The 21,899-nt window shown below is 36.1% G+C and overlaps 1 protein-coding gene across 1 annotated transcript in view; it reads right to left on the bottom strand.

Moving 5' to 3' along the window:
* LOC150085474 (zinc finger protein 385B-like) overlaps positions 1 to 21,899 on the bottom strand; it is a 206,598-nt gene that overhangs the window by 37,478 nt on the left and 147,221 nt on the right. The window contains exon 7 of the mRNA XM_090373286.1: positions 7,456 to 7,589. Coding sequence (XP_090229412.1) covers positions 7,456 to 7,589 — 134 coding nt within the window. The remainder of the gene's footprint in view (positions 1 to 7,455; positions 7,590 to 21,899) is intronic.

Here is a 21,899-nt window from a genome sequence, read left to right as displayed (position 1 = left end):
AAAAAAGGAAACGGCAAGTCACGTGATTACTGTATTTGTTTACATTCACCATTTTGAAAGCGAATTCTGTACTGATATCACAGGTTATACTGCTGTTTCATATTTATTTTAAATTAAAACCCCCTCAAACTATGGCTCCTAAAGTTAATAAATCTCATACGTAGAAAACATCAAAGCTTAGTAACAAACTTGATATAATGCAAACTATTACATTAGGGTCAGCCGGAAAGCTAATTCATATACCCATGTCTATTGTGTCTGTAAATTGCATGTATTCTCTGGTCGATCTGCCTGTTTTGATGGACAAAAACCTTGCTATCTACACCTGAGATGGATTAACTCAGCCATGCAGTGAAAAAAGCAGATAAAAGTTCCTTGTGTCACTGATGGGTTACGAAGCAGGGACTTTAAGGGGTGTGGGGAGGACAGTGACGATACCACTGTGCTACATGCAGACTACACTTGATATAAGAAAGAAAATTGGTGTCAAACAACGTTAACTACAAAATCATTTTGTAATTGATGTTTTTGTAATTAACCAAAAAAAAAACAGTCATTTGGCATTTTCTTGGTTTACTGGAAATGTACTTACAGCCTAAGCTAACTTTGTAAAGTACTAGATAGAAATACAGTTCTATGACATGATGATGATCTAGTAATAAATAGTAGTAGTAGTAATCAAGGCATGTGATGGAAGAAAGCATGTTTATGTAGCATTAGCAAAAAAAAAAAAAAAAAAAAAAAAACATTTCACACATCCAATCCCTCTAAATGTTTGTCCAGTTACTCCTTGAATTTATTTAAGCTATCAACTTCCACAATGACAGATGGAAGTTTGTACCAACAATCAACTACCCACTGGCAAAGGCAAATTTCCGCACATTCATTCTATAACTGTCTTTCCCCAATTTGAATTTATGCCGGTTCTCAGTTTCTCGGTTCTGAATTTCTCAGGTTCGTAATCTGAGAAAGAGGAAGAATTCCATCAGAACTGAATTGAGCCTGCCCAACCCATTCAAAACTTTATACACCTCAATTAGATCACCTCAGAGGTGTCCAGTATCCAGATGCTGCAATTTGCAGAACTTAAAGCTTTTTTTGGTAAGACCACCCTTTCATTACCCTCACCAATCTTGTCCTTCTCTGTACTCGCTCAAGCAACTCTACATCCTTCCTGAAATGAGGCCTCCAGACCTGTATGCACTACTATGGTATACATGTATGGCATACAGGTATCAAGGTATGGCCAGATCACTGCCTTATACAAAGGGATAATCACCTCCTTTTCCCTACTAGCAAAATTCCTGTATATCGCAAAAAGAAAATGCAATTTTGTAATTAACATTGTTTGACACCAAACTCTTGATATAACATTGGATTGTCAATATGTTTTTTATGTGCAGTTAATAAAATTGCATTCATAATCTCTCTATTTCTTAATTAAATATATTAAAAATAAAACTTTGTAGATAACGGAAAAATCGAAATAACGACACTTGAATCCCCAAAGGTGCTGTTATTCTGAAAATCTACTGTAGTTAGATCTACTGTTATAGTTGTATTACTAGGAAAGCGAAAGTATGTATGGTTACCATTATTCAGTAGAGAGAGGTTATGATGATCTATTATTCGTCCTTGTATGTTGATGTTAGTGTTTCCCCACAGATGGCTATCTCTATTCAGATCTCCCATTATACAGAAAGGTGTTGGAAGACTAGTTGGTCTATTTCTTCAAATGATATATCTGGTCCTGGTGGACCAGATATATCATTTGAAGATATATTACTGAGCAGATGGTTGTCCTAAATTGTAGTGTTATTTGTACAGTTATTTGTATTGCTGTAACCATTTAAAGCTGTATATCTGTTTAAAGGAATGTGTTTGGTTGGGATATGGTTATGGACCAAGATGGCTTCATGCATTGGACCTTCTCTTATTCTGTCTTTCCTATATATTGTATAATTTTTTTATTGAAAGAGTGCCTCGTTGTCTATGGTGTCTCTTGAAGACAAATGCAAATTGGCGTATGGTGTGTTATTAGATACCAGCTCATAGTCCTCTACAATTCCACTGGATGAACTGTTCCATTATTTGGTTTTCCTAGGGCCAGAGTGGGCCATACGTGACCCTTTGGGCACACATGCCCAAAGGGGCATGCATACAAATTTTTTGGGTATGTAGAATTCGGAGAGTCCCAAAAAAATTTAGTCAACTATTGAACAGTTTTCTTCAAGATTTGTCAAGTTCAGATAATTGGAAGAAAATGAAAAATTCATTAAGTTTGCAGACAGTGTAAAACTAGCTGAACTGAACCTAAAAATTTCAGTTTGAACGTCTACTGATTTATATTGGGTCAATGCTTGTGCATGTTGGCTTGTTTGTAGGCCACAGCTGTATCATTCTCCTTGCTTCTTGGTACATTGTGTTGTGTTCTATTTTATATTTCTGAATTAGTTTCTCTTATTTCCATTTTTCGCATGTTTTGGAGTAAGCTGGGTGTTCCCCTTTACCGTTTGTACATTTCAAGATGTTGACAGGGCAACTGTAGTCTCGTGTTCTTTAGAACCACATTTTGCACAGGTTGCTGAGTTTCTGTATGCCATTTGCAAATGTTCAAATTTCTGATATTTGTACATCGCAATGGATTTGGTATGTACTGTCTTACTTGGCAGTTCCAGTATCCTGCTTTGACTGTTAAAAAATGTTCTTGTTTATACTCTGGCACGACCACCAGGTCAGTGGAGTTTACAATAAATCATCAATACAAACATTAACTGTATTTAGCAGTCATGGGCTTGAACCCTGGTCCACTCAAACAGCATGTGCTATAGCACTCTTTCTCTTGACCACTCAGCTACGTGTTGGAGGTTTTCAGCATGTTAAAGGTTATGATAAGGTTTCTTGTTGGAATTATATTTCAGTCTCTTCGGATATCAATTCTTTTCACCCCTATCATGCCTTGATTTCTCAGTTCTGTGAGCTCTTCCTCTGACACATTTAAGAGTTCCCACTTGGAGATCACTCCTATGGAAGAATTCTGAGTGTTGTGTGGTGTTACAACTACTGTTATTCCTCTAAATATTGTTGTTGCTAACAGCTTCTAGGAGTGTTTGGGATTTTCTGTTTCTATCGGTATGTCCCCAGATCTTCAGAGTGTTGTGTGGTGTTACAACTACTGTTATTCCTCCAAATATTGTTGTTGCTAACAACTTCTAGGAGTGTTTGGGATTTTCTGTTTCCACCGGTATGTCCCCGGATCTAAGGTGTCGGACTGACTTGAGAGATCCTAGTAGACATTCCAATTTTTTTGGGATGGCCGGTCACGTGATAAGAGGATAGTGGTACTGAAACTGCGGTGTTGCCATGCATTTTGCTGAGAGCCATAGTTGACAATGTAGAGTAACTCGTTAATATGAGAACCCAACTGTAATTCGAAAACAAGAGCCAGTCGATAAATATTTTATGCTGCTGAACACAAAAATCGCTAAATTGATTTTCATGTTCAGCAGCATAAAATTTGTCAAGATTGGGTATTTTCATTTTCGTAACATTTTACATGTTGACCAGTGTTATCAATCCACTGCAGGATGGAAGCCTCTTCAACAATTCATGTTGAAAGAAATGGACCATAATCTGCCATGCTGGTCCAGTGCAGGTTGGCAAGCTTGACCGTATTTAGCAGTCAGGGGCTTGAACCCCAATCTACTCAAAGAGTGTGCAACTGCACTCTTGCTACGACCACTCGGCATTGGAGGCCAAGGAACAGAAGAAAAAAAGGCACAGGATGATTCTAAATTGTCAGAGGATAGAGATTCACACAGTAATTCATAAGATGCTGCTAAAGCAGATTACAAAAAAGTCTTTGGTTAAGAGTAAAAAGAATTCTTTGCTTATATTAACAACAGAAAGAAAGGTAAGAATCATGCGGATCGACTTCACATGGATAGTATTATTCTTATTGATAGCTAACAATAGTTTATCAACAAGAGTTTAAGATATTGATAGTAGAAGTCTATCTAATACTAACTGGAAGTGATTTTATAATAACAGGAAAGAAATTGGAAGAGAAATTATTTCAGCTAAAAGTATATAAGGTACCTGGGGGGTATAATGAAATTGACCTATTCATATTAAAAGAAGCAGTAAAGGAAGTAACCAAACCTTTGGCTATAATAGCAAGAGCATCCTCAGACTCAGAAGAAGTCTTGATAGACTAGAACTTGTGCAAAAGCCTCACCTATTTCAAAGGAGAATGAAACAGGGCAAAATACTCAATTACATAACTATAAATATAGCTAGACGATATGATTGACTGATTAAAGATAGATTCAGGAATGACACATATATACAGTATATCTGCATTCTTAATTTAATACATATCTAAGATATCGCAGAGACACTTGCAAGCAAATCTCATGACATATGTTATCACAGTATGCCCAATAAAATTACATTTCCAGGGCTTGGCACACCCAGGGTCCTGAGCTGGATTTCATCATTCTTCTCTTTCTTGGTGATTCCGTTCTACTTTTGACTCTCTCTCTCTCTCTCTCTCTCTCTCTCTCTCTCTCTCTCTCTCTCTCTCTCTCTCAGGGTAACTCAGAAATATTTTTTTAGCTGGTGCAGCATAAGCCTCAGGCTTCCTTGCACCACATAGCTAGTAGTAATAATAATAATAATTTCAAAATTATATGGTAATCTTACTCCCCCCCCCCCCATCTATGATCTGAGATAATGCAGTATATGTGTATACCAAAATTTTATTTTCCACTTTTTTATTTCATGTATAGTTCATTCCAATCTCTTTTAAACAAAAGAACAAGACTACTCCCTTCATCTCAAGTCAATCATGGAGTTGAGTATAGTGCACAGTGCAGATGAAGAGGATTTGTTTACTCACCACCAGGGAAGACCATAAACTTTTTAAATTTCACATTAACAAGAGTGAGTAACAAATTACATATATTTAAATAGAATAGAACAAATATATCTAACCCTGTTTTTACCAAACATCACTTTTTAGGGAGGTATTTAGATGACAATCTTATTATAATGGATGAGCAGACACAAGACAATATTTTAGAAACATTTAATAATGTGAACGCGAGGTTAAGTTTTACATTGGAGAAGGAGGATTAACAAGGGAAGACCATAAACTTTTTAAATTTCACATTAACAAGAGTGAGTAACAAATTACATTTTAAAATACATCATAAGCCCACAAACACAGGTATGTTATTACATTATTCGAGTTATCATCCTTTCGCTTATAAAGGTTCTATTCTTTTAAATCAATTCACAAATGCATATAAATGTACAACAACGCAGACTGCATTAGACCATGAAATTGAAGAGCTGACATACAGGTTTCTAAATAGGGGAATTTGTTAAGTATCATAAACAATATTAGGATGCAGGCCACAACAGTTTCTAAACTTTTGTCGCTTGAATCACACTTGCAGTTATAATATGTTGTATCTAAGACAGCCTGACAGTGATTGCCTCTGAACTCAATGGAATTTTTCCTATTCGTGCATCACATTTGAAGATCATGGCATGCCAAAGTATTAGGCCAGAGTCTGGAAACCACTGCATTCTACCCTCCCAATGACTCACTCTGTAGATTTTCATATATTGACTAATATTTACATTCTTCTTTGGACTTCTATTTTATAATCTTGTATAATCATATATTTATATATATATATATATTTTTTGTATATTTATATACAAACTTGGCTATATTTTTATATTTTGTGTATATATATATATATATATATATATATATATAATATACAAATATTATATATATATATATATATATACAAAATATAGAATAAGCTAATGGTGTAATTTACACAAAGATTGCAGGTTATAGTGCCAACCGAGAACAACCATAATACTAATAATTTTTTTTCAAAACTGCTTCTTTCCAATGAGTACAGTCTTCTTCGATTGAAACTTCACTTTCATCAGAAATAACTTTTTCAAGTAAGCCATGATGCTCTTTAAATTTGTCCAGCCAACCAGAACTGGCTTGGAATGTTTTGTGCCCCGGAAAAGATGCGTACTCTATAGCCCTTTTTTTTTTTTTTTTTTAATAGCCCCGATATCGGCATGTTTTGGTCTCGAATCAACTTCATCCATTTAAAAACTGCTTCATCTACATCTTCCCATAATTAATTTAGTTATAATTTTGCATGCTTCCGACTGGGTCACATTTCCTCAAACAGTTTGAGAATCAAAACAAGGTTTTTCAGAATGGTTGACACTACTGACAGGGACATCAAATTTTAAAGTGATTTCATTTTTTTTATTGCTGTGATCTACACTATTAAGCACTTCCACTTTTTCACACTACACTCAAGGATTTCCTCTTAGACACGGTAAGGTTACTTGCACAGCAGTTAAAACAAAGCTGAAATTAGGGACCACTTGAAGCTACGATGTAAACAGGGCCAGGTGGACTTTAGTGAACGTGTGGATGACTCATTTCTTCGAAACAACAGATGAATTTCCGAGATAAAGGAAAAATCACTCCCTCCTAATTCTCTAATTGCATGCTTACGTTAGAAAATAGGTTGACCAGAGCCAATGCCCGCATCGGGAATATGCCTTAATCTTTGCCGATGGCCGTGGACAGCTGACCAGCAGAACTTCTTGGCATAGTAGTGTATAAGTTGTATAGGTTTTACTTCTGTTTAGCCATTGCTGACCAACTGCTGGGTAAAGGCCTCTCCCAAACCTTTCCATCTTTTTGTATCCCGTGCCATGGTTGGCCAGTTTCCTCCTGCAGGGTTTTACAGGAACCATTAAATTGTAAAATGTTTTAGCTCTTAAAAGCTAAAAGGATCAATGCTTAATCCATTTAGCTCTTAATTCGTGCTACAGCATCAGCTTTATTGCCTAAAGGCCAGAGGTGCGAACAATGTGTACCCAGGTCTCTCGAAATCAGTTCACTATATGGAAATTTTCTTTGTTATAGGGAAACTATTTTCAATGTAATGACCAAGGGGAAATCAAAAACGCTTGCTACATAGAAAATTTTGCTATATGGAAGTTCATTAAAGAGAGGTCCAACTTTATATATTTTATTGGCCTATTTTATTTTTTTCCCTCCAACCCACTGATAAATTTCTATTTTGAAAATTTGATGACGGAACTTGTGAGCCTGCTGCATTGCCAAACAATACTTTTTTTAGGAACATACTTCTCGTGGTTAGATAAAGATTACTCACTATCAGAATGACTGAATGGTCATTCCAAGCCAGAGCATTTTTCCTTGGCCTACATGATGAGAAACATCTGTATTAGTTTTATGCAAAAAAAATTAGTTTTAAAGTTAAAAAAAAGTCAACAATGTAACTTTTTTTTTCATATTAAAGTTATAAAACACATTATATACAAAAAAGTTACTGGAAAATTTATATGGCTTACATAGTGGACCATACATACCTGTTGCAGCTGAACTTCTGAATTTACTGACACACGACAAGTATCACAAAAGAACTTTCCAGATTTTGCCGGAGTAGCCTGAGACTGCACTGGCATTACTGTTGGTTTTACCTGGCTTGGCTCAGCAGAGTTTCCTGTGGGAGATTGATAGTCAAAGTCTGATCATGCTTCATGATCAGATTGAAGATCAATCAAAGAAATGGAGAATATATGAAACATTGCAAATATAATAACCAGTTAGGAAGGTGGAAGAAAATAATATGGCCCTTTACGTGCAAATTTTAAGATTCTCAACTGTCAGAATTATAGCACAACTAAAATGAAGTGTGTGTGTGTGTGTGTGTGTGTGTGTGTGTGTGTGTGTGTGTGTGTGTGTGAAATTTAAGATAGTCAAGCAAATAAATTATGAGATGACTCTAAGCCACATAGCTGCAACATACCAAGACTGCTTACAGATACCAAAAAAATATAAATATATTTATACAGAAAGATGACCAGGGATGTAGGAGGAGAAAAGTAAGGAAGGAATACACCTAATACTACAGAAAAATTTCCAAGCAATACGTAAACATTATGGTGTAATAAAACATATGATTTCATGATTTTTGGTTTACTGATTTGGTGTTTTTTGAAACAGGAGCATCTTACACATTGTGATTCTATTGTGATTCAATAGAGTCACAATGCGTTAAGTCCATGTTTGCAGAATAATAAAAAAGGTTAAATTGTTAAAAATCATGCCATTAAAAAACACTACACCAACAAGACAGTTTCTAAGTTTGCTTATGATATAAAAATAAACAGAGTGGTTATGCAGCTCTATTTATTTTTGTATCAGATACTAAGGTAGAACTTTTAATTTGTATTTTCTTACCCTACTTGGTTTCTTTCTAAAATGAGGCCTTCATACCTGAATGCAGTACTCACAAGATGTAGCCTAACTATTGCTTTGCACAATGGAAATAGCCTAACTATCACCTCCTTATCCTTGCTAGAAAAGTTCCTTTACACCACTGACCAAATTCTCATTAGCTGTCCTGGCAGCCTGTCAGCATGGCTCAGAGAATTTCATATCTGACTGCACAATTATCCCCAGGTCTTTTTCATTTTCCACTAACCTGAGTGTAGTACCACACAGCTGGTATGTTAATCTGGAATTACTGCTGCCCATATGCAGTACTTTGTATTCGTCAATGTTAAATCTCAACTGCCAGATTTAATATTTTTCAGCCCAACCAACTAATTTTTTATAAGATCTTGTTGAAGTGGCATACATTATTTCTGTCTTTGACCACCCTGCCAACCTTCATATCATCTGCAAACTTATATGTTAAGCCTGATGTACCTTCATCAATATCATTAATAAATGTGAAAAAACAATAATAGGCCCAGCACTGAATCACAAGGTACTCCACTAATAACATTAGTCCATGAAGAGCAGTGCCTATTAATAACCACTGTCTTCTTCCACTCAATCAACCCTTTGTCCAGAGCAGTAACTTGTCCTTAACACTACACTATCCAATCTGTACAGCAGTCTTTTATGTGCAACAGTATCAAAAGCTTTCCAAAAATCAAAATACATCATAACAAAATTATTTTTTGCATCCAGTTCCTTTGTTACTGCATTATACAAGGGATATTCAATAAAGAATTATAATTTTTCACGAACAACTCTACTGCTTGCTACTTCTAGCTGAGATGTAGAATTTAAGACTAAACAAAGCTGCTGTTCAGTTTTGCATAATGAACGTGACATGTAAGGAACCAGTATGCTGCTTTTAAATTGTGTTTCTGTCCGAAGAAAACATCAGCTGAAGTGTATGAAAGAGGCTTATGGTGAATCTATGTTTCCATATAGCACAATTCCCAAATGGTTAAGAATGTTTAAAGATGGATGTGATTCAATCACAAAAAATCAGTGGTCGTGGAGCTCCATCCACTGCTGTCACCACAGAAACCATAAACAATGTTTCTGTAATCATGACAGAAGATTTGTCAGTTAAGAATATCAGTTCAGAAGCACACAAGGTATTCTTCATAACCATGTGTGTATGACGTGTTTTTGCACACTGGATTCACCATCTTCAGTAACCATCTGTTGCTCAAAGTGCAAGTAGTCTTGGAACCCAGTGTGCAAAAACACGTCATACACACACTGGGTATGATGTGTTTTTGCACACTGGGTTCCAAGACTACTTGCACTTGAGCAACAGATGGTTACTGAAGATGGTGAGGTTCTGCACCAGGTGATAACAGTGGATAAGACATGGTTTCATCATTTCAAACAAAAAAAAAAAAAAAAAAAGCAAAAGTTATGGCTTCTGCAGGAAAGGTCATAGCCATCTCTTTTTTTTTTTTTAAATTCAAGAAATGGATTGCTCATACTGTCATTGAGTACTTAGCCAGCATTAATGTTGTATGTGTTTCCCATGCACTCTACACCTCTGACCTTGCACCCTGAGATTTTTTTTTTTTTTTAAATATCCAAAGTTAAAAAAAGAGCCGCAAGGAATGTTTCCAGTTGTCAGAAGAAGTTTTGAAGACATCAGAGGCAATTCTAAAATGCATATCAAAAATGGCTTCCACCATGTTTTTGAAGAATGGCAGATACATTGGAGCAAGAGCATTTCATTGAAAAGGACCATCAAGACATGGATGATTAATATAGGTATGTCGAGGGGAAAAAAATTATGATCATACTTTATTGAACAACCCTTGTAGTATCCAACCAGACTGGTGAGACTAGATCACCCTTTTACAAATCCATGCTGTGACTGCAGTATAATTACAATCCTGTCTAGCAGGTCCTCATTACTTCTTTAACTAGTGACTCCATTATTTTCCTGGAACAGAAGTTAATCTAAAAAGTCTTTAATTATTCATATCATCCTTTGATCCCCCTTTTTGAAATGTGGACAGATTTGCATATCTCCAGTCCACAGGAACACCTCCCCCGAATTCAAAGATGCTCTTATAATTATGGCAAAGAGTTTACTTAACTCTTTTGTTATCTCTTTTAATATAAGTGAATTGAACCATCCAACTCCAGTTGCCTTTTTTTATTTTTAGCTTCAACAATTCCTCTCATTTATCATAAAATTATTTAGTTCTCTGTTAGAGTTTGATAAACTTCTGGCATTCCCTTTCGCAAAGAATTCTTCACGTGTGAATGCAGATGCAAAATACCTATTCGGTTTGTCAGCAAACTGAACAGGATCATCAACAGTTAAACTATCAACATCAAGTAGGCTAATGTGATTTAATCCCTTCTTTACTTGCTAATATTAGTAAAGAATTCTTTGCTGCTTTCATTTGTATTCTTTGCCAGAGACTTCTCATAATCTGCTTTAGCTTGCCTAACCTCCTCTGTGACTTGATTGCAGGCTAGTTTATATCTGCCATAGGCTTCTGTAAAACCTGAAATGTTTGCTGTTTTGAACGCACAGAGTCAATACTATCTGATGCATATAAAATTGGAGATTTTGTCCTTTAAGGCCACTACAAATACATTTCATACATAAGACACATGTCGAGGGGGAAAGGTCCTTTTAGAGTTACACAACAGTTATCATCATCATAATTTGAGTAAAACAGGTAACCATTCCTTATAGAGCAAATGGTCCTTCTAGATGATATCAAAAGTACTTTGTTTGAGGAGATGACACTCTGATTCCTGGGTTTTCACTAAAGACAATTTTGAATATAATCAGTGTTACAATTTAAAAAAAAAAAAAAAAAAAAAATCACCTGTGTACCCTGTATGCACAAAAGGTGTTTTATGTGTAAACACCTTTGACGACACCTACTAAAATTTTGAACAGATAGAACTGAAATCACGAACGATGTAATTTATGCTCACACCCGCTACTTGCTCTACCAAATCAATGTCAGTGATAAATTGGATACACAAGTCCGCTGCTTATTCTACCGAATCAACGTTTGGAAGAGGTTAGGCCAACAGCCTAATTACCCATCTGATTGTAGTCATTTGTTGAATAGTATGATTGCAACAAATACAAGTATTTGTATTGTTACACTCATACTATCATGCTTTGTCACAAATTACACACACACAGAGCTAAGAGATCTGCAAGAAATGACAGTATCCACACATAATACACTATCGAAACTATGACTTGGCTCAGGATCTCAACAAGTACAAGCATGAGATGGTAACGCTGCACATTCCATTTCACAATGAGGAAAGAGAGATACTGTCGGAGATGAAATATGTCAAGATCTATGACGATAATGAAGAGCTCATACTAGATCATAAATTGTATGAATCGGACTTGGACATTCACAAAACTATTATTTGTTATTTGTTATTTGGTTTTTTTTAGGAGCATTAGCAACTAAGGCCATATTGCTCCGGAATATGCGGTGGTCATTCCCTGACCTTTCTGCATCCTCCGTATTTGGTGGTGATGGGCTCGGACCCCAGTCTAAATCAAGAAGCGTGTTCTATGCACTGCTGCTCCTTCCCACCTGGCTACGGAGGCGGCCCACAAAACTATTGAAATATGTAAGACAATGCATCAAGACAATGACAATGTTCACCCTGATGAAGCTTGTGGTAATGACCTGCATAGCCTTGTAACGTGACTGCAAGAAGAAGACCCTCTTTCAAAACTTTTACAATCATCCAAACAGCAAGATGAACGAGGATATAAAGCCTGCCATGCTCAACCAACTCAGCGCAATTACAAAGAAACGAGAAAACTTGATGAACAACAAGGACTTCTACAACTTAATGAGAATGGCCAATGACAAGCAAAAGATTCTACCCATACATGTAATTTGGAATCTGTTATCTCCCAAGTTCAAACCAATTCCAATATTCCTGACCGGCCCAGCTGGTTCCAGAAAAATGTTTACGATTCAGCTCTTGATGGAAATATACAACTGCTTCAGTAATACAGATGGGTACTGTAACGCCTACATTACATGCGCTTAAACCGATAAGGCTGAAGAGGCGATAAGGCTCCAAGATCACTGCCCCCAAGGTATCCATTTCTTGGTTACCAAAAGGTTTCTGCCACGGGTGGCAATGGTTATCCCAAAACCACCTAAGTGGTATGCCCCAAATCATAAACATTTTTCTGCAACCAGCTGGTTTATGCCAGCTCTGAGCACATCCAAGATCACCTCTCCCATATTTTTTACACAACCAGCTGGTTCATGCCAGCTTTGAGCACATCCATCGCATCCCATGAACCTTTGCTTTAAATACTTTACTTTAAATTTTGCAAGATATCCATTTCTCCGGTTACCAAAAGGTTTCTGCCACGGGTGGCAATGGTTAGCCCAAAGCCACCTAAGTGGTATGCCCCGAATCATAAATGCTTTTCTGCCACCAGCTGGTTTATGCCAACTCTGCACACACATCCAAAATCACATTCCATGATCCTTTGCTTTAAATTTTGCAAGATATCCATTTCTCCGGTTACCAAAAGGTTTCTGCCAACATGTAGCAATGGTTAGCCCAAAGGAACCTAAGTGGTATGCCCCGAATCATAAATGCTTTTCCGCCACCAGCTGGTTTATGCCAACTCTGAGCACATCCAAGATCACCTCCCACGATCTCCTTTCCCAACTCCATTTTTCTTTGTTATGAAATGGAAATGACATCAAATGATGTCATTTCCGCGGCACAAAATCATGATGAATTGATTTTACTACCATCCAAAATTTAGTAGGTGCAGCCAAAGATGTTTACACATCAAAAACTGCATTCTGCAAACAGTGAGAAAATAAAAACTACAGGAAAAACTCTTGGCAAAACTACTGAAAATATACATGAAGACATGAATCACTTGAAATTGTTTACTTCAAACTGTGGCCAAAGGTTGTTTTGCCATGCTAATGATTGTTATGCTTCATCAAATGACTCATTCTGCTAGAGAAGCAGAAAGAGGAGTTGAACAGATAGAATCTGGAGAAGCAAATGCACCACACCGTTGTGAAAGTGACAATGTAGAGAATCCTCAGAAAAAATTAAGCACTATGTCCAAATACAGCTCATGACTACTCAAGTAACAGAAGGAACATATATATATATATATATAGAGAGAGAGAGAGAGAGTGAGATCACACTAATATTAAAAAATTAAAAAAATAATAATAATAATAAAGAAAAAAAAGGGGGGGGGAATTTCCTTTATTTGAAGTTTATATTTATATTTATCTACATATCTATTCATGGATCATTGACGATTTAATGAGAATGTAGTGAATTTAACCCAGCAGTAGTATCATGTCCCCACGACTAAATCAGAGGAAAATATTTAATCTTGGTGACTCACTTGGTTAGGGATTAGTAATTGATTCTTTTTGTACATTCCTAATAGTGCCTTTAGTCTTGTATGTGCTTGGTTTTTTTATTTTTTTTTAAAAACAGTTTATATTGTTTTTTGTTTCATGAAACTTGATAGCCCTGAAAGAGCAGACAATATGGTTTACATTACTCCATCGTGTCTATCAAAGTACAATTCACCATACAGCAAAACATAGCTTTTCATCACTATGGTGTGATTTCCACTATCCAAAAGCTTATCAAAGTTCAACACTCACTTGTAGTGCTATCATGGAAAATAAGAGAAATTCCAGTAGAGTTTATAGCCATGAACAAAAATCAGCTTACCCCAGCATATTTGTTTTCCAGGAAGGTATCACAAAATCAACCTCCATTACCTAAAAATGGCAGAACTTTATTCTGACAGGTAGTGTTGCACTGTGTAAAAGTGATGCTTCAACAAGAGGTAGGAAAAAGCCAACAGATTGCCATATATTACAATTCAGTAGGGGGGGGGGGCTTACCTAGTTGGAAGAGTTATGTACTATATTTGATATCAACTGGAATACCGTATACTGGTCGAATGTGATTTTTTCTTCCCTAATGAATTAAGAAGGCATCAAGTTGCAAGTAACATGTAGGTAGTAATATGAGAAGGCTGTTTGGAATAAAAATAAAAATGATCACATTAAAAGAATGGTGTGTATTTCAGTCATGCAGAATTTTCATGTAGTGAATGTCACAAGAACCTTGGAAAAAAATGTGAATGAGTTCATGTTACTGTTTCTTGTTTATAATATTCATTCCATGCATTGACAGCATTAATAGAAATTTATTATTATTTTTATCATTGAAATAAGTTCATTTCAAAGTGTTTTTTGTAAATATTGGTTTAATTTGTTGAGTTAGAGTAATGCTGATATTTTGTTCAATTAATGCCTCCCCAAACTTAAATTTGGCAGAGATCATATGTTTCACATTTCTATTTATGCTATCAACATTTTCCAGAAAACTTAACTATAATTAATAAACTTTTTATTTCATTAAAACTAATGAGTATTTATTAATGGCAAAAACACAACATTTGCAAAATTTTAAATTATTATTATTAAAAATTAACTGAAATTAATAAGTAATGCAATTTATTGGTAAATGGTCAAGCATTAGTACACTAAAATCACAATTCAAAAAGCAAATACATTTTTTCAAATATTAAAGTTAAAACATGGAGCCTGTAAGGGGATCAATATCACTCATGTTACAAAAAGAGACAATACTACTGTTGGGTTAATATATTATCTGTTGTACTTTAATTTTTTGCTTTAGCTGATTGTTAGACATATACAAAAAGGAAAAAAAAAAAAAACTAATTCCCATTGCACAAATTATTATTATTTTTATATCATTTTTTGATTAAAGATGGGAGAAAATGCGATGAACAGGTTTGGCTATGAACAGTAAAAATAAAAGCAATGGATTGTTTTCTGTAAGATTGCTCAACCTTTATAAAAGAATTTTAAAATTGCTTTTGAATTCTGTTTTAGAATTTAATAATTGAAATATCTTTGAAAACAGTAAAATTTGGTTTTATGGTTTTATAATGCATACTTAACTGCTGTTCTTCCTACATTATCATACAAGTATTCACAGCTCGGGACATCAGGACTAAAAAGGAACAGGGATGGACAGTACGTTGAAGCTGATGACATTTAATCAGCTCTTTATAATATATCATATGATACTGAAATAAAATTCTATTCAAGAGATGCTGATTCTCAATTTAGTTTGTTCAAATGCATCTATCTATTGACATCAGAACACTTCTACAAACAACATATGCCAGTGTTATTCAGTGATGACTGTTCACAGATGAAATCCATTTACTAAAAAGCACTGCCTAGCTGTTCCAGCACACCACGGCACAGATAAAAGAACCTCCCTAATGTAAGCGAAAGCAAATGTGTTAGCTTGCTATGAGCTTTAAAAGCTGGAAATTTTTTCCTCTGAATAAGTGAGAAAATTATTAGAGGAAATGCTTCATTTAGATTATTTTAGGAAACTACATATTGGAAAGAATTCAAAGGCAAAAGATAAAAGCCAGAGGGTTAAAGCTTTAAACAAAAATATTTTTTAACATACAGGTGACTCCCGCTTAACACTGATAATTCGTTCCAGAAAAACAGAGCACTAAGTGAATCTGCAATAAGCGAGCACCGAATTCCCATAAGATAACATGTATTTGTGAGCTGCGGTCAGTGTCATAGGATATTTCCTAATCAATAATAAATGGTAGTGACAAATGTCGGTCAAAATATTTAATATGCACAAAAATGTATACACGTAACTACTTACGTATCAAATTAAACTTAAAATTCCAATTAAAATCATGAATTTAATCATGAAAAATGTGTCTATTTTGGGTTGTACTTTGGCCCTCTTCCTGGTAAACTAAAAGGGGTTTTAATTTTAAATCCCCCACAGCCTTACCACCCAACAATAAAGTCAACCGATCCTTAGCCGCTTTGAAACCTGGCATGTTTTTTCTTCTTTCAATATGAAACTTCTTTTAGGCATTCGTTTCCAAAAAAGTCCTGCTTCATCTATGTTAAAAACTTGTTGAGAAGTATAACACATAATACCCCTCTTCAATAATTTTAACAAGTTCTCTTTTGAAAGTTTCGGCTCCTTGATCTGCACTTGCGGCTTCTCCATGGATTTTTTAAATCTATTCAACCAGCCCTTACTAGTTTTAAAATGGTTTCACATTTTTTTTTTAGGGCGAATTTTTTTCAGATCATCATGTAGGCTAATCTCTCTCTTTTTTTTTTTTTTTTTTTTATAATATTTAACTTAACTGAATTCTGCATTGGATATTATCTTCAATAAAATTAGTTAAAGTCTCCATTTCAATCCTAATAGCCGGCCTAGCCCTAGTTGCTTGCAGTGGAACAATTGTCTTTCCTGCTGCTAAAATTAATTCTTTATTTTTTATAATTGTTCTTACAGTTAAACTTGCCAGTCCTAAATTATGGCACACATCCGCTTGTCGTTGACCGGAATCGATTCGCTTCAAAACGCCTAATTTAATTTTCAAATTCAGTCTTTTTCTTACATTTATAGTCATACTGTGTCCAGATTTTGTTGCTTTTTCATTATTATCAGCCATTATTAACTCTTCAAAAATGTAACTGCGTTGGTTACATTAATTATGATACAATATCATAATTAATGATATTGTATCATAATAATACAGATCATATAATATAGTACTGAGTGATGACTAGACTTCGGATAAATGCATATAACACAAATATTATAAGCAATATACTTGATCATTTTTTAAAATGTTGTCTCGGAACTACATAAAACAAGTCACTGTACTGCAATTAAATTAGCATGTGAGAAAATTTCTCAAGTCGGCATGGGAAACGTTTTAATGCTGTTTTGCTATTCATTTTCAAGCTATCAACTCCATCAAATGAAACAATTTCGCTAAATATGCCAAAAATGCAATCTGTAAAAGAACGTTATAGTGATTTGTGATAGCATTATGGTCAGATACGGGTTATAATATAAGAACAGCATTATAGCAAATCAGTGTAAAGCAAACCACATTATAACGAGGGCCTGCTGTACTTATGGGTTTACATTAATGTTTGCTGCTACATGAAGCCTTGATACTCTGATAAGACTTTTCCTCCTTTATTAACTTATTAATTTATGCTGAATATTCTTGTCTTCAAGTTAGTAATAGTATTAATAGTGGCAAATGATGAAAGAAAGCAAGCTTAAAGCATCAGCCAAAAAGGCGGGGTGAAATCTCATTTCACCCATATATCCCCTCCAATGGTTTGTCTAGTTCTTTGAATTTATTTAGGCTATCAACTTCTACAACAGATACAAGTCCGTTGCATCAACAACTTTCTGGCTAAAGGAAAACTTCCACATATCTATTCTGCAACTGTCCTTCCTCAACTTTCTTGTTGCCCTTCACTCATTCCAGCAGCTCTATATCCTTCCTAAAATGAAGCCTAAAATGAACCAATTGCCACCTCTCTGCCCATCTGCTCAATTTTTCTAGATCTTGTTGCAGTAGTGTACTGTCATTAACCAGCATGCCAACCTTCGTCTTGTGTGAAAACGTGGATTAAATCTGATATACCTTCATCAATATCATTAATAAATACAGGAAGGAAGAAAAAAAAAAAAAAAAAAAAAAACAATGGGTCCAACATGAAACTGGGGGGGGGCTCCACTATTAACATTTGTCCATGAAGGGCAGTGTCCATTGATTACCACTCTCTATCTTCAATTCCAACCCAACCATCCCTTTAACCCTATATATATATGCATATATATATATATACAGTGGAACTTCTCTATTATGAACTTCTATTTAAGAATTTCTCTGTATTACGAATTTTTTCGCAAAAACATTGCACCTCGAAACGAAATTACATGTAAAATTAACCCCATATAGGGAAGTGTTAGTCTCTCTATAACGAATTTTTAAAAAAATTAATAAAAGCATTCTTGAAGATTTTCAAGCATTTACTGCTAAACAGCCGATCAAATATATATATATATATTTTTTTATGTAAATCCCAAACACGAGAGGTATCAGAACCTATAGTACTTAGTACCGTGCTTGGGGTTGGAGGTTGAGAAGACGAAAGAAGATATTTGTTGACATTGAACTTGAACTTCTGTAGACTGTAATTTTCAGGAAATACGTATGAAGGAAGTTTGTTCCAGAAAACGGCAGTTGAATAAATAAACGAGGAAGATGAAAAGTTGGTTCTGTGAGTTTGAAGTTGGACAGTAAATGGATGTTGGCTGGTGGTGGCACGTGTTCGGACTGTTTTGAAAGAGAGAGCGGAATTATAGAAGCCAATTCAGAAGCACAGTGCCCATGGAAGTATCTGTAGAAGAGGCATGCAGCAGAAACAGTAAGTCTATGAGACAGCGAGTGGAGGGACTCTGTTAGAGATGAATCATTAATTAACCTAATTGCCCTCTTCTGAATGGAATCAAGAAGCTTGAGAGAGGTTTTGGGAGCACCACCCAGATGTGGGAACAATATTCCATGGCAGGGTGGATTTGCGATTTATATAGAGTCAGCAGTTGTTTGGAAGAAAAGTAACGCCGAGAGCAAAAGAGAAAACAAGTTTTTTAGATGCAGAGGAAGCAATATTTGTAATGTGCTTGTGCCAAGGGAGATTAGAAGTCAGAGTAATCCCCAAAAGAGATATATCATTCTGCCTAGAAATCGGACTGTCACTAAAGATAAGCATAGGAGCGGAAGAATCCTTTTTGCGAGATATAAGACAAGACTGAGTTTTAGAAGGGTTGAAATCAACTAAGTTGTCTTTGCCCCACTGGAGAATTACCTGAAGATTGGCATTTAAGGAATTGGTAGCAGATTTTCGAGAAGATGAAGCTGATTGAGCAGGGCAAGGTTTCTCAAAATGGAAAGTAGAATGCAATGTGCTATCAATGGAAAAACTATGGATAGGATTTCCAGTCAATGGAAGAAGGTCATTAATGTATAAGAGGAAAAGAGTGGGGGAAAGAACTAAACCTTGGGGGACATCAGCATTAGTGGAGAAGTTAGAAGACAGAGAGCCATCTACCATCACCCTCAGTGAGCAATCAGAGAGAAAACTGGATAACCAATTCCTAAAAACAGTTGGCTTGTTGGTTAGTTGGGTTTTATTGGCACATTACAACTAAGGCTATAATGCGCCAAAACCTGGTCATAAAAAAAGTAAAACTTTCAGTGGCCTAATGAATTAGGTCACTAAGTCAAGGTATAAAAACAAGTATAAACTGTAAAATATCAATAAACAAGTAACAATAACAAGGAAGGTTTTTTAAATATCAGTAAAAAGGTTTACTGATTTCAAAAAGCTAAAAATAGCAGACACATGGTTATTGTCGGAAAAAATCTGACTGAGTATATATGGCTCAGTCAGATGGTTAAAAACGGTAAAACGGATATTGTTAAAAACTGGACAGTCAATTAAAATGTGTCTGATTGATAAAATTGTGCCACAGGACACACACATAGGAGGATCATCAGCCCTCAGCAAATACAAATGAGTCAAATGACTATGTCCTATGCGGGTCCAGGCAAGAACAACTTCCTCCTTACGATTCCTGTGCAAACTAGACTGCCACGGTTCAATTACAGGCATTATACGATATAATTTATTCATAGTCTGTCATTCCACGAATCTTGCCATTGGGAGTGTATCTTTTGGTGTATTATTTGCCTGTAGTCTGTATAGAGGACTGACAGGCAGCAATTATTATTGAGAATTGCTGATTTGGCTGCGGTGTCAGCCAAATCATTTCCCTTAATCCCAATGTGGCTGGGAATCCAGCAGAAACGGATATCATATTCACGTTCACGGAGAAAGTGAATCTTCTGCTTAAATGCAAGACAGAACCAGATGAGGATTATATCTCACAGTTATTAAAGCCTGTAACACGCTGAGAGAGTCGGAATATAAAATGAACCGTTGGTATTGGCATTTACTAATGTGATCCAAGGCTAACTCTATAGTGTGCAGCTCTGCAGTAAATATGCTGCATTGAGAGAGAATCTACTCCAATGTAGTGGTCTCTGTAAAGACAGCAGCAGATCCCACATATGATTCCGACTTCGAGCGGTCTGTGTAAACTGGTGTGAAGTCAGAATGTTCAGCTCGGTGTGCTGAATAAAACTGCAGGTAGACAGATGATGGAGTGTCGACTTTCCAAATTTCTAAGGGACAAGTCACATGCTGGAACATGAGCATGCCAGGGTGGAAGGGGTTGCTTTGGTGTTTGGGCAACCTTGTCTACATTGATCTTAAGTTCCTTGAGTAGCTCTTGGAGACGAATACCAAAAGGATGATTGGCAGTCTTAAGGGTGTTGTACAAATTTTCCCATCATGGCTCAAAAACGAAGGGCCACGTAGGATGGTCTGGCAGGGATTTCAGTTTTAAAGCATACTCTAGAGACAACTGCTTACGTCGAAGCGATAACGGTGGTTGGTCTGCTTCGACATATAAGCTCTGGACAGATGTTCGATATGCTCCAATAGTGATGCGGAGAGCCTGATGATGGACAGGATCCAGCCATCAAAGTACACTGTCTCTGGCCGAATTGTATACCAGGGACCCGTAATGTAATCTGGATCGTACAAGCACACGGTAAATGTGTAGTAGGGTGCATCGATCCGCAACCCAAGATGTAGAGGAGAGAGAGAACGCAGAATATTCAGGCCTCTTGTGCACTTTGTGCAGAGTTGACGGATGTGATCCAGAAAGGTCAGCTTTTTATCAAATACGAGTCCCAAGAATTTTGTCCACTGCTACTGGAATTGCATTTTGTCAGAGCCTTAATTCAGATTCAGGATGAAGATTACACTTACGAAAAAAGTGTACGCAAACAGTCTTCTGCAGCAAGAACCTGAATCCATTAGACAGTGCTCACGAATTTAGGCGATCAATGGCTTTTTGCAGTTGTCTTTCAATAACCCTCATGTTGCATGACTGACAAAATATGCTAGTCATCAACATAGAGGGCACTGTTTACAGTTGGAGGAAGTTGTTCTGTGATGGAATTTACTTTGATGGCGAAAAGCGTGACACTTAATACTGATCGTAGTGGTACTCCCTCCTCTTGGCTGAAGGAACGAGAGAGTGAGGATCCCACACGAACTTGGAAAGATCGATTGGCGAAAAATTTTTTAATAAAAATGGGGAGATGACCTCTAAGACCAAGACTATGCAAATCTTTTTTAAGATTCCAAATCTCCAAGTAGTGTCATACGCTTTCTCCATGTCAAAGAATACAGACACCAAATATTCACGTTTTAGGAAAGCATCCCAGATGGATGTTTCCAGTCTAATAAGATGGTCCAGAGTTGACCGGTTTCTTCGGAAGCCGCACTGGATGTTGGAGAGAAGGTCATTTGTTTCTAAATACCATATTAAACGAAAATTAACCATTCTCTCCAGGATTTTGCACAGACAGCTAGTCAGAGCAGTAGGACGATAATTAGTAGTGACATTTGGATCCTTTCCTGGCTTAGCAAAGGCAAGAATGAGTGCCTTGCGCCAGGAATCTGGAAACTGCCCTTCAATAAAGATTCTG

Source organism: Mastigoproctus giganteus, chromosome 5 (assembly GCF_048544385.1).
Source record: "Mastigoproctus giganteus isolate SK-2022 chromosome 5, ASM4854438v1, whole genome shotgun sequence".
In the NCBI taxonomy this organism is placed as follows: domain Eukaryota; kingdom Metazoa; phylum Arthropoda; class Arachnida; order Uropygi; family Thelyphonidae; genus Mastigoproctus; species Mastigoproctus giganteus.
This window is presented reverse-complemented; position numbering and strand designations above follow the sequence as displayed.